Source organism: Lolium perenne, chromosome 1 (assembly GCF_019359855.2).
Source record: "Lolium perenne isolate Kyuss_39 chromosome 1, Kyuss_2.0, whole genome shotgun sequence".
In the NCBI taxonomy this organism is placed as follows: domain Eukaryota; kingdom Viridiplantae; phylum Streptophyta; class Magnoliopsida; order Poales; family Poaceae; genus Lolium; species Lolium perenne.
The window spans coordinates 58845547-58858219 of NC_067244.2; the positions used below are offsets into that span (position 1 = coordinate 58845547).

At 46.5% G+C, this 12673-nt stretch overlaps 2 protein-coding genes across 2 annotated transcripts; both read left to right on the top strand.

Annotated features, from left to right (window-relative positions):
- Positions 1–6857: 6857 nt before the first annotated feature.
- On the top strand, positions 6858–10620 carry LOC139832248 (SNF2 domain-containing protein ENL1-like). The gene is made up of 10 exons (XM_071821921.1): positions 6858–7652; positions 7759–7838; positions 8233–8370; positions 8454–8534; positions 9018–9236; positions 9323–9394; positions 9871–9951; positions 10048–10166; positions 10273–10384; positions 10498–10620. Exons 1-10 carry the CDS (start codon positions 6989–6991, stop codon positions 10618–10620), a joined length of 1689 nt encoding a protein of 562 aa, XP_071678022.1. The 5' UTR covers positions 6858–6988.
- Positions 10521–11986, top strand: LOC139838242 (SNF2 domain-containing protein ENL1-like). The gene is made up of 4 exons (XM_071827627.1): positions 10521–10737; positions 11078–11206; positions 11348–11453; positions 11540–11986. Coding segments are annotated over exons 1-4 (261 nt in total). The 5' UTR covers positions 10521–10735; the 3' UTR covers positions 11564–11986.
- The last annotated feature ends 687 nt before the right edge of the window (positions 11987–12673 follow it).

Below are 12673 nucleotides of genomic sequence, written 5' to 3' on the forward strand. Positions count from 1 at the left end.
AAAGATGCAATTGCAGGATCTAAAGGACTGGCGTGTGATTGATGGTGGTAATATTGCAGGCAGTAGAGATGCAGTAAAACAGTAAACAAGCAGCGATAGCAGTATTTAGGAACAAGGCCTAGGGATCATACTTTCACTAGTGAACACTCTCAACATTGATCACATAACAGAATAAGTACATAGATGCTAGACTCTACACTCTCTTGTTGAATGATGAACACCACTAACTGTGTAGGATTACACGAACCCTCAATGCCGGAGTTAACAAGCTCCACAATATTCAATGTTCATATTTAAATAACCTTAGAGTGCATGACAGATCAACATAACCAAACCAAGTACTAACATAGCATGCACACTGTCACCTTCACGCTACGAAAGGAGGCATAGATCACATCAATACCATCATAGCAATAGTTAACTTCATAATCTACAAGAGATCACAATCATAGCCTACGCCAAGTACTACACGATGCACACACTGTCACCATTACACTATGCAGGAGGAATAAACTACTTTAATAACATCACTAGAGTAGCACAAAGATAAATTGTGATACAAAACACATTGCAATCATAAAGAGATATAAATAAGCACTTCACTATGCCATTCATAACAGTGAATAAGTATTCTGTGAAATATAGCCTAAGAGACCCACACGGTGCACACACTGTCACCTTTACACACGTGGGACAAGGAGTCTCCGGAGATCACATAAGTAAAATCCACTTGACTAGCATAATGACATCTAGATTACAAGCATCATCATATGAATCTCAATCATGTAAGGCAGCTCATGAGATTATTGTATTGAAGTACATAGGAGAGAGATTAACCACATAGCTACCAGTACAACCCTTAGCCTCGATGGAGAACTACTCCCTCCTCATGGGAGACAGCAGCGGTGATGAAGATGGCGGTGGTGTCGATGGAGGAGCCTTCCGGGGGCACTTCCCCGTCCCGGCGGTGTGCCGGAACAGAGAGTCCTGTCCCCCAGATCTTGGCTTCGCGATGGCGGCGGCTCTGGAAGGTTTCTCGTACCGTGGCTTTTCCCTATCGAAGATTTAGGTCAGGGACCTTTAAATAGGCGAAGAGGCGGCGTCGGAGGGGGTACGGAGCCGCCACACAATAGGGGGGCGTAGCCCTGGCCCTGGCCACGCCAGCCCCATGTGTGGGCCCCCTGTGGCCCCTCTCTGGCGGCTCTCGGGTGTTCTGGAAGCTTCGTGGCAAAATAGGCCCCTGGGCGTTGATTTCGTCCAATTCCGAGAATATTTCCTTACTAGGATTTCTGAAACCAAAAACAGCAGAAAACAGCAACTGGCTCTTCGGCATCTCGTTAATAGGTTAGTGCCGGAAAATGCATAAATATGACATAAAGTATGCATAAAACATGTAGGTATCATCAATAATGTGGCATGGAACATAAGAAATTATCGATACGTCGGAGACGTATCAATTGACAACGGCAGCAGCATCAACATCATGTACCAGGACACCATGCACAAGATCGGCATTGCGGAGAACATGCTGGAGCCAAGCCGGACCACCTTCCACGGCATTGTGTCGGGGCTGTCATCCACCCCAATGGGCAAAGTTCAAGTTGATGTGCTCTTCGGCGGCCGGGATAACTGCCAGGTGGAGAACATCCTGTTCGAGGTGGTGGAACTCGCCAGCCCATATCATGCACTGCTGGGAAGAGCGACACTGGCCAAATCGCAGCACTCTGGGTGTAGAACTCATCAACAGTAGAGTCACCCTGCTGAAGATCAAGCTCCTGACGCAACACAGATAAATAGAGAGAATCCCCTCAAGGTTGATAGCGTTGATGAAGGTGAGACCACATCTCAGCGACAGTAGCAAGACCCGTAAACTCAGAAGCAAACTGTGGCTGAACACTTTGAGAGAGAACGGCAACAACACTGACATCCTCATCACACCACTAAGTAAAAGCAGCAAGACTATCACGATAGGGACCAGGAGCTTCTGAATAAGGAAGTACCTCCTGATCATATGAATCATCAATAGCGACCTCGGCAGTCTTGGCTGCATCCTGGGCAGCCTGGGTAGCATCAGCAGCAAGGGCATGTGGAACATGCGGCGGGGTAGGAGGCACGAGAACAATGGGGCGTGGCGGACAAGAGATCTCGCCGGTAAGAACGCTCCAGAGTTGAAGACTACGCATATGGATGCGTATAAAAGCAACAAACTCCCCATAGTTGGTGCCATAAAAAATCACCGGGCACCGAGGAATGCTAACATAGCTAGCAGAAGAGGATGTCATACTGATGCTCAGAATTTTTTTACACTGGATCTGGATGTAGACAGTACATGCAGGCAGCACACAGGATGCCTCACGCGTGCAAACAAAAACCAAATCGGAGTAGAGCATCTTCAAGCTTGAGGAGGCAGGGTCGGCCGGAATCGAGCGGGGCCGGCCAGAAAACGTGTAGGGCTGGCTGGAATCGGGAGCACCTGCGACGGGGCGGCCGGCAATGGCTCGGCCAGGACGGGGAGGGCCCAGCCAGGAGCAGGGACGGCCGGCGATGGGGCAGTCGGCGACGACCTAGCAAGGAGTGGGGAAGCCAGCGACGACTTTGGCCTGGCAGCCTGCTAGGAGAGGCACCAACCGCCCAAGAAAAACCAGAAAAATCAACAACACATCTCGATCCCGAACAAGAAACGGGAGTGGAAGAAGAAGGAGAGACATTGGCGGCGGCTGCGCAACAAGGCGCGGAGTTGCTACGTGCGGGAGGAGCTAAATCTAGAGCTCTGGTACTATGTTATGAATGGGCAACTAGTATTCACTGAAGTCCAAATGACATGTACACGTGTGGCAAAGTGCAGGAAACCTCTCATACACTGGAGATATACAAGAAAAAAAAACTATACAACTCTAACAGGGAGAGGGACAAGGGTCGGGGGTCATGCCTCGTCCATAACATTGTTTGAAGGTAAAACATATATATCCTGTTGCAGGAAAACCAAAGAGCAAATGGGGCAAGGCATTGTGGCTCCCATGTTCATACGCTCATGCCTAGGTAAGAAGCTAGATCGAAATACCCACAACAAACATGAACAAATTGAAATGCACTAAAAAGCCACACATGTTATTTCTTTAACCACCAAATTTTGTTTATTTTGCACAGACCATCATACTTTTTCTTCCCCGCGGCGAAAGTTTGCATGCATTTACGAAAAATATTCATGATCATTGAAATCATTCATTTTTTAATTTCCTACACAGGCAGAAACATCCTCCTCTCCTGCCCCCCCTCCCGGGCGGCGGCGGAGGATCCGCCCGCCCCGCCCAGCCACCCCTCGACCACCGCCCCACAGCTGCCGCCGCAGCTGGCCTCGGCCTCGGCCCCGGCCCGGTGGCGGTGGCGGCGACCCTTCCGTAGAACAACGAGAGGGAGGAGAGGGTTTCCGCGGCAGTGTTTCATGGGAGGTGATGAAGCGACGATGGAGGAAGCCGGGCGGCACGGCTACTTGGTCGGGGCCTGATGCTCTCCGTCGGTAGCCATGGAGGATTCGGTGGAGCGGGGGCAGCCTCCGCCCCCGGTGACGGTTTGGCTGTGGTACGCATGGTCCGTGCCATCGTCCTCTTCCCTGGTGATCCGACAGGAGGGACTGGTGGCGTGGGGGCTGCTGGTCTTGCTTTGTTTTTGGTGGCGATCCTCGAATTTCTCGCAAGCGAAGATGAAGATCTACCGGAGGTCAGTTTGCTTTGATCTGGATGGAGAGATGAGTTTCGGAAAGCTCCACCGACGAATGGAACAGTGCATCTTTTGCCTGGAGTTTGCTGGATCGGGTGGTATTCAGTCGCGCGCACCCATGTTTTTATTCCGATCGTTTGGTTCCGGGGGGAGCGAAGCGAAGCTCTATTCTATGTTGACATGAGGTGACTTTTTGGTCCATGGTGAAGTCAGAAGAATATCATGAAGGCCGGATTGGTGGACTAGCTAAAGGAGGTTCGAGTCTCCGTGATGCTGAGGGATTTGCTTGGTGTTCCGGGCTCCGTATCAGTGGTATGCATGTGGAAGCGACAACACTGGTGAAGTTATGAGTCTTTCCTCTCAGGGTGAAAACTCAAGGTCTAGCCTTAACTGGTTGTGCCTACCAATGATCTTGTTGGAGGCATTGTTTTGACACTGAGTACTATCTCCAGGGTGAAAACCTAAGACCTTTGGTCGGGTGACGACGGTGCTGATGCACTATTCCTTTCTTGGAGACGTCGTTTTTGGAGAGTCTGTATCTCAGGTGTTATCACGGTGGTGGTTGTATTACTGTTGCTAGGTCTGAAATGGTGTAGGGGAAGTTTTATTTCTTAGTTTTCTTTACTCTTTCTTTTAGCTGTATGCATCCGTACTGTCACTAGGGTGGGACGTTGTTGCATAGACTAAGTGTAATTGATATCTTTTGATATTAATATGGTTCATTTATAAAAAAGAAACATATAACTATATAAGCCCGCGATCACATTTGATTTCCGCAAAGAAAAATCGTGGAATCAGTCAAGAATCTGGTAATTAATGACCGGAAAAGAATCCTAACAGCCCACTTATACGCGGTACGATCAGTCCACGGGAATGGTACTCCCTTTGTCCCATGAAATTTTGTTAAATGTTTGTTAAAATTTAGATGTTATTTAATTTAGTGTCTAGGTGATTCGAATCTAGACAAATTTCAGATAACTTTTCGTAGGACAAGGGGAGTACTATACTGAAGATAATGTGGCACTGGTGGCGTGTTGTGGAACTGGGATTATTTTGTGATAAGTAATGAATTTTATGAAAAGAAAGGACCTCTTTATTGTGAAGTCTCAACATAATTGATACTGTTAAATTTATATTGAAAAACACTATAAGATATCGATTCTATATCAAATATTATCTTGAAGTTGTTCTTGGCGATTTTTTACGCCACAGTCCACACATGTGAGTAACTTTTTTCGGCTTTGAGTCGTGGCAATTTTGGAGGCCAGTAGCAGCGGATGAACCGACTAATTTTATCATTGATCAATCAGGATATCTCCGTTCGCGTCCACGCAGGCCGAAAGTGCGTCAGAGGTTCAGCGGGTCAATAAATAGTGACCGAGCCATCCGTAACGACGCAAATACGGCGTATATTTGCGTCTAAGATGCGTCGTGGCGGATCCTGCGCAGACGCTCCAAGTGACCGCTCGCTTTTCCACTTGGCTCGCCTGGCAGCGAGCCGCAGGGCTGTATCAAGCGCATCGCTTCGACAGTAAATTGCTTCGGCGTCTTCGTCGCAGCCTTCACCATCAATATCGTGGCAGTCTCTTCTGCATGCGAACTGGCAGACGGCGGCTGGGCTTCTACGCCGTCATCAATGGCATCGTATCCCGTGCGCCCGGCCTTAAAAAATCGGTCGGCATCGTCATTGCCATCACCTACACCACGGACACCTCCGCTCCTATCCCGCACGACCGCGCGTCGCCGCATCACCATGGGAAAGAAGAAGAACGACTTCGAGGCGTCCGACAGCGGCACCAAGAAGGCGGAGCGGACGCACAGAGTGCCACTTCCAGTTGAGGTGGCGCGGCTCATGCACAAGAACTAGACGCTGTGCGACGACTGGCGGGACGTGCACCTGCCTAGCGGCGTCTGGTGGCTGAGCCACCTCTGGGTGCCTGTCCCGCCCGTGCCTCCGCGCGAACCAGACAGGAGTGCCGACATCCGGTGCAGGCGGTGGTACCTGCCGCCGGACCTCCGCGCCGATCCCACCTTCGCCGTCAACTCCAACACCTGGCGCAAGACCGAGAAGTGTCCGAGGAGGAAGGCATACTTCCTCGGCGACAAGGACTTCCCGTTTGACCTTCCACCGCCGCCTCATCATCAATCACGGCAGCCGCCGACGCCTCCACAAGACGACGCCGATGACTACAGCGACGGGCTGGCCTACCACAACGAGGAGGCCAAGGACGACAGCGACGCCTACGTCGCCTGCATTTTTCAGTAATGGCAGGCATCCATGGCGGAGGGCCGGGAGTTCGCCCGACGACGATGACGGACGACGAGATCAAGAGGCTCGGCGTCCTCGTCTCACGTCTCAGAGGTGGACAGGCCGGTGCAGCCGCCGCTGCCCCGGTACGCCACCGACATCATGCCACCGGGCCTCACGGAGGAAGAGGCTCTATGACGGGTGCTCGAGGACTCGGCCCCGCAACCGGTGCAACCGCCGCCTCCACCTCCGACGTACAACCCGTGGGCGGCTCCACCTCGACCACCAGCGTGGGCTGCTCAACCTCCACCACCGGCGTGGACTGCTCCACCTCCACCACCGCCGGCGGCACCGGCGTATGTTCCGCTGGTTCCACATGGGGAGTTCTCCGTGATCGACGACGATGGGGAGTAGGCACATGCGTTAGTAGGTTTTATATTTTTATTTTCCTTCTTTACTATGTAAATTATGTTTTTAAGTTGAAAAAATGTAAAATCAAAAAAATGCATCGTGTCGCCAGATCCACCCAACGCAAAACGAACGCGCGGTCGATTTTGACCATTTGGATCGACACAAACGGACGCGCGTGAATATTTTGAACGTTCCAAATATATTCGCCCCGTTGGAGATACCCATGGAGGTGTAGACCACCGTACCTACGGTGCTGTAGGTGTGGAGACGTGAGGGAAGGACCCCGTGAGGGGAGGAGTTCATGGTGACCGTATGAATTGGCCGTTGTTCCTTCCCGAGGCATACAACGCAGCGGCGCAGCCCAGCTTGCATTGCGTGAGAAGGATATATAGGCTGAGCTAGAGGACCGGAGCCGGGGGAATTCGAATTTCGAAATTTGAACAGCCGACGCAGGCGCTTTGATCACCGCGCACTCTTAGGTGCACGTTGTGCATCTCCTAGATCATAGGCTTTCAGTTGTACTGTACCTGTATATAAACCCGGCCCTCATGGGCTATCAATGAGTTCCACAATTCTTCTTCGTATCACAGCGCAAGTTCTTGATCTCTCACCATGGCCGCCTCCTTCAGCTTTGGCTCGCTGCCAGCCTCGACGGCCGGCGCGACTCCTTCCTCTGCAGCGCCCACTGCCGGCGCCTCTCTGGCGTCGCCGGCGCTCACCACGGCGCTCTCCATGGCAGGTCTCTCTCCCCATGTGGTCACTGCTCCCCCTACTAACTCCTCGTCGATCCTGTCGGTGCTGCCTCAGGAGGAACTGGTCGCCGCCGCCGCTTCTTCTTCCTCTTCATCGACCGCGGCGGCGAAGACCATCGACAACGACCACATCAGCAAGTACATCCACTTCAAGCTGGGCCTTGCCGGGAGTAATTACTCCATGTGGAAGAAGCTGTTCCACTCCGTGCTCTCCAAGTACGACGCGCAAGGCCACGTCGACGTCTACACGCCACCGCTGGAGCAGGATGCTCGCTGGCGCCACGACGACATCACGATCCTCCACTGGATCTACGGGACGATCTCCGACGAGCTGTACCACGTCATCGCGACACCGGAGAACACCGCCTTCCAGGCCTGGAACCTGCTCAACTCCTTCTTCGGCGACCACCAGGCCGAGTTCCGCTCCGTCGTCCAGGGCGACATGAAGATCTCCGGCCTCTCCTTGGACGACGTCGACCATCCCGGCCATCCTTCTGGCGACACCCACAGGCCAGGCCTCCCAGGTATCAGTCTTTTCATCTCCCTCTCCTAATCCATCTACTTCCCCCAATTAATCAATCGTTCCACCCTCTGATTCGCTCCGTCGGTGATCCCCTTCACTGAATGCAGAACCTGAGCATATGGATGAACTTCCAGATTTCGAGATGGAGGCCGCCGGTGGAAGCGGCATGACACTATCTGCAAATTTGGTATGTTCGCAGTACTGTAAAATGTCAACGTGTTTCATATAATCCAATATGTGCAATAGCATTACTTCCTGTCATTATGACTCCGTTGAGAAATTACAATTTTGACATTAGCTGAGTTCTATGTTGCCGAAAGATGTACCAATATATGAGCTAAGTTGTATTTTCATCTCCGCTTTGACATGTGAAAGCAATTGCATAGCTGAATTGCATTCAAATTCCAGATTATCTAATGTCCACTTTCAGTCGAATCATGATAGTGCAGGCCAGCTAGATTATGCCATCTCTCGTTGCTGCATTACGTTGGCAAATGTTAATTATCTTTCTAGATTATTACTTCCAGACAACTCTACTAAAGATATTATAATTCTTGTTGGTACTTGACATTTGTTCACAGGAATTAAGAGAACGGATAAAGCCATATTTCTTGCATCGTATTAAAAGTGAAGTATCCCTTGAGACTGGTTTGACAGATAATAAGCGGCTTCCGAAGAAGAATGAGCTAATTATCTGGCTGCAATTAACTGATCGCCAGGTATAAATTTGGTGTCATTGATGCAAAACTGGTAGAGTAATCGGATAATGAGGATTTGCGATTTGTCTATCTTTTGGGTGCAGAGGCAACTTTACAAAGCTTTTCTGAACAATGAGCTTGTTCATTTAGCAGCATCGCAAGGAAATCCCCTGGCTGCAATCATGGTTTGCGTAAGCTTATAAATCTTTTTCGTTGCCCAATCTTGTGTACCTCTATTTGTTGTCTTGCTGCTCTCATGTACTCTATTAGTTAACTTCACTTATGCTCACAGTATACTTGCCCAGATAAAAAAATACTTATAGCTTTTACAATATTCTCTAAAAATATAAGGTATGCTTGTGGAAATGATGACGTTATCTCTATCTTTTGCTCATTCACCTCTAACTCTACTTTATTTATCGTTAATCATGTGCACTAACTACCAATTATCTATTATTCCCAATAAAATAAATTTCCCTTACTATTAGTCGTTTCCGTTATCTCCGAGGTAAAAAAAGAATGCACCTTTTAAAATGAAATGCAGGGAGTGTATGTTTTATCTGAAGCTGCATTTGCTAATTACATGGCATTGACATATCACTTCTTTTCTGTGTGCACATTCTTTTGTGAAATTTTGTCTGTTTCATGTTTTTCATTTTCATCAACAGGTATTGAAAAAGATATGTGATCACCCACAAATACTGACTAAGAGAGCTGCTGAGCACATTTTGGAAGGCATGGATGGAATGCTAAAGAATCAGGAAATGGGGATGGCTGAAAAAATGGCCATGAACCTCGCAGATATGGCTCATGACGATGATGATGATGATGTAGTCGAAGTTGGTCCGGAAGTATCATGCAAGTTATTTTTTATCTTGGCCTTGTTGGTAAGCATTCTTTGATGCACATAGTTGTTATAATTGCACTGCGTATTGTTTATTTAAATGCAAATGATTAACTCCTACGGTTGCAGCGGAATCTTCTTGAAGAGGGACATCATGTTGTGATTTTTTCTCAGACTCGTAAAATGCTAAACCTGATTCAGGTCGGTTGTAAATTATTGTTTGTGTTGGAGCCCTATTTGTGTGACATAGTATCATGTTAGAGTTATTATTTTGTATACATTGTTTTTTTTTATATTTTTGCATACATGATAAGCTCTGTTACTAGAGTAAATGGGCAATTTCTTCTTACGAAATATAATGATGTTACATTTCATGCACATCTTATAGTTACGTATAGTATCAGACATTTGCACACAACAGAAGAGACATATCAGATTCAAGTCCCATTCAATAGCAAAACAGAATTACTCGAGACAAGAAGTGTCTGATAACATGGGCTTTAGCATTACTGGTGGCTTTTGGCATCTTTGATCTTCTGTTGTCATCAAAGGTCGTTTAGTATGTGTATTATAAAAACAGTTTTGAGATGTGAATATTCACTTATTTTCTGTGTTGTTTAGACCTAACTATGTCAAACACACTTTCTGTGTTGTAACACATTCGATTATTGTAACAGGAAGCTATACAATTAGAGGGCTACAAATTTTTGCGCATGGATGGCAGCACTGAGGTTTCGGAGAGGGAAAGGATTGTGAAGGTTCTTGTCCGCACTTCCCTTTTTCTATGTTGTTTTGTGCCATGGAATCAATTATATATGTTATGTTGCTTACTTACTGTGCGTTTGCATATCTAGAATTTCCAAGAGGGCCTTGGAGCTCAAATATTTTTACTGACCACAGAAGCCGGTGGTCTTGGACTTACACTCACCAAGGCAGCTCGTGTGATAGTAGTTGATCCTGCTTGGAATCCAAGGTAACCGAACATCGACACATCCTGATCAAGTGTATTCCTTTTGGTTTTATAGAATGCTTGTTACTACAACTTTTTTTATACCATAACACAATCCTCCTTTTAACAGTACGGATAATCAGAGTGTTGGTCGTGTTTATCGAATTGGACAAACAAAAGATGTGATTGTCTACCGCTTGATGACATCTGCAACCATTGAAGAGAAGATATATCAGTTGCAGGTTCAAATATGATACATAAATTCTTACTCCAATGTTTTTCATATGACATCTCAAGGTTGTAGCTTCAAGTTCCATACTTTTGCTTCCTTGAATTACATAGTACTTTTTTCCAGGTCCTCAAGGGTGCTTTGTTTAGGGCAGAGAAGAATGAGCAGGCACGTTACTTCAGCCAGAGTGTACTTGTCATGATACTGTTACTTGTCATTGCTTGCTGGATTTCCTACTGGATACCATGACTAATTCTGTTTCAAATTTCAGGAGATTCAAGATCTACTTAGTCTGCCAGAACAAGGTTTTGATGTTTCTCTTACGCAGAAACAACTGCTAGAAGAGCACGGACATCCGCTTGAAATGTAAGACAATTTTTTTTTGTTCCATCAGTTCGGATGGTATCTACACTCTTGAGTATTCGAGGTTCTTTATATGTCAACATAAATTTGAAATGAAACTGGCTACAATTATTACCTAAAATAAACCAGTCAGAAAATGCACACCAAAAGTTGAGGTTTTATGCTGACATTTTGACATACACAAGGCTTTAGTTGATCTTGATATGACGATATAGGGTACGCAAAGGAAAATGTATTTTTTCTTGAATTTTACTGTACAGAGCTCCTGATCCCTGATATATATAGTTGCTGGTGATGATTTTATGTTCTTGCCCGAGAGGTAATCCTGTTTTGCCTCTTCCAGGGATGAGTCGTTGAGGGAGCACATCGAGTTTCTGGAGCAACAAGGAATAGCAGGTGTAAGCCATCACAGCCTCCTATTTTCAAAGACAGAAATGTTGCCGATGTTGAGTGATAATGATGCATTGGGCAGGTCAGTGGGTGTCTTCAACACACAGCATTTTGACACTCTTTCTAGCTGCTAGCAAATAGATTGTAGTGTGTTCTCTCGAACACAGCATTGTACTGTGTAGTAATTACTAACAGTAAACTAACTTGAGTTTATGTCATGTAGGGGTGCTGATGCTAAGAAAACGGACGAATTCTTCGCTGCTAGAACAAACACAAATTCAGATATCCCTGAAGAAATCAACTGTCTGACAGAAACCCTCGCGAGCGCGGTACGTCTCCTTGAACTTTGCAACGACGAACACACTTTTGCCTTATCTTACAATAAGCTGAGAACAATGTATATTGTGGCTGTCAGACTCTGGAGTCTGAGGCTGCGTGAATGTGGAGATGAGATACATGCTTTAGATAATGAAAACTGACGGCGATCGCTGATTCGTCTTCATCCAAGGAAGGAAGTAGCATGTAGAGGCCGGGGTTGAAGTCTTGGCCTACTTGGAATTCAGTGCATGCTGAATATGTATTATGTTGTTTGTTATGTTTCACCTTTTGATGGTTCAATAGATGAATGAACACAATGGATGCAGGTTGTTTGTTTCCACCATATGGATCGTAGTATGTAGAGGCTGGGTTGAAGTGTTGGCCTAAGTGCAACTCATGAATAGTTCAGTGCTCAGTGAATATATATTGTGTTGTTTGCTCTGTTTCACCTTTTGTTGGTTTAGTTTCTCTCTTGTGTTCTGGATGGATGAATGAACACTTTGGATGCTGGTTGTAAGCTGTTCCCAATGAAAATTGAAGAGGATCGAGGGTCATATCTCTGAATCCAAACAGTTTGTGTAGTCTTGTGCTCCTGCCATCGTTTATGTCCTATTTTCCACACAAGTAAATGAAATCTCAACTGATGTCTCCACAAATGACAAAACTGATGTGAACGGGTTCACGGGAGTTGGTGCGCGTGGGCTGGACCAACTCATACATCGGCACACAAGCTTGAAATCTCTTCTTCCACATTTCTGACTTTGAAGACCTCGAAAAATAATATTTTGACTTTCTTCATATTTTTGACTTTGGAGATCTCGACTGATTTTTGACTTGTATAAAAGTTGAGTTTATCTTTAATGAAACTAGTTAAATTTAAATTCAATTCTTTTCATCTGTGAATTATAGACTTGGATACAACACAGCGTTGCACAGCATGCCCTGATGGTGGAAACATACCTACTCCATCTATCCACACATAAGTGATTTGGATTTATCTTGATTCATGAAGGACCGTTCTATAATCCAATCTGAAACACTACATAATGATTTTGCCAACCCAATAAAATTGCTCAATACCATAACAGTCACACGTACTGATCACAGGGAGACAAAATAGAAGTCCCCATGGTCCATATATTTTTATTTTTGAGATCTCGATATTTCTTATCTTACTTTGTATAAAAGCTGAGTTTGTCTTTAAAGAATTTATAATTGAATTTCCCATCCT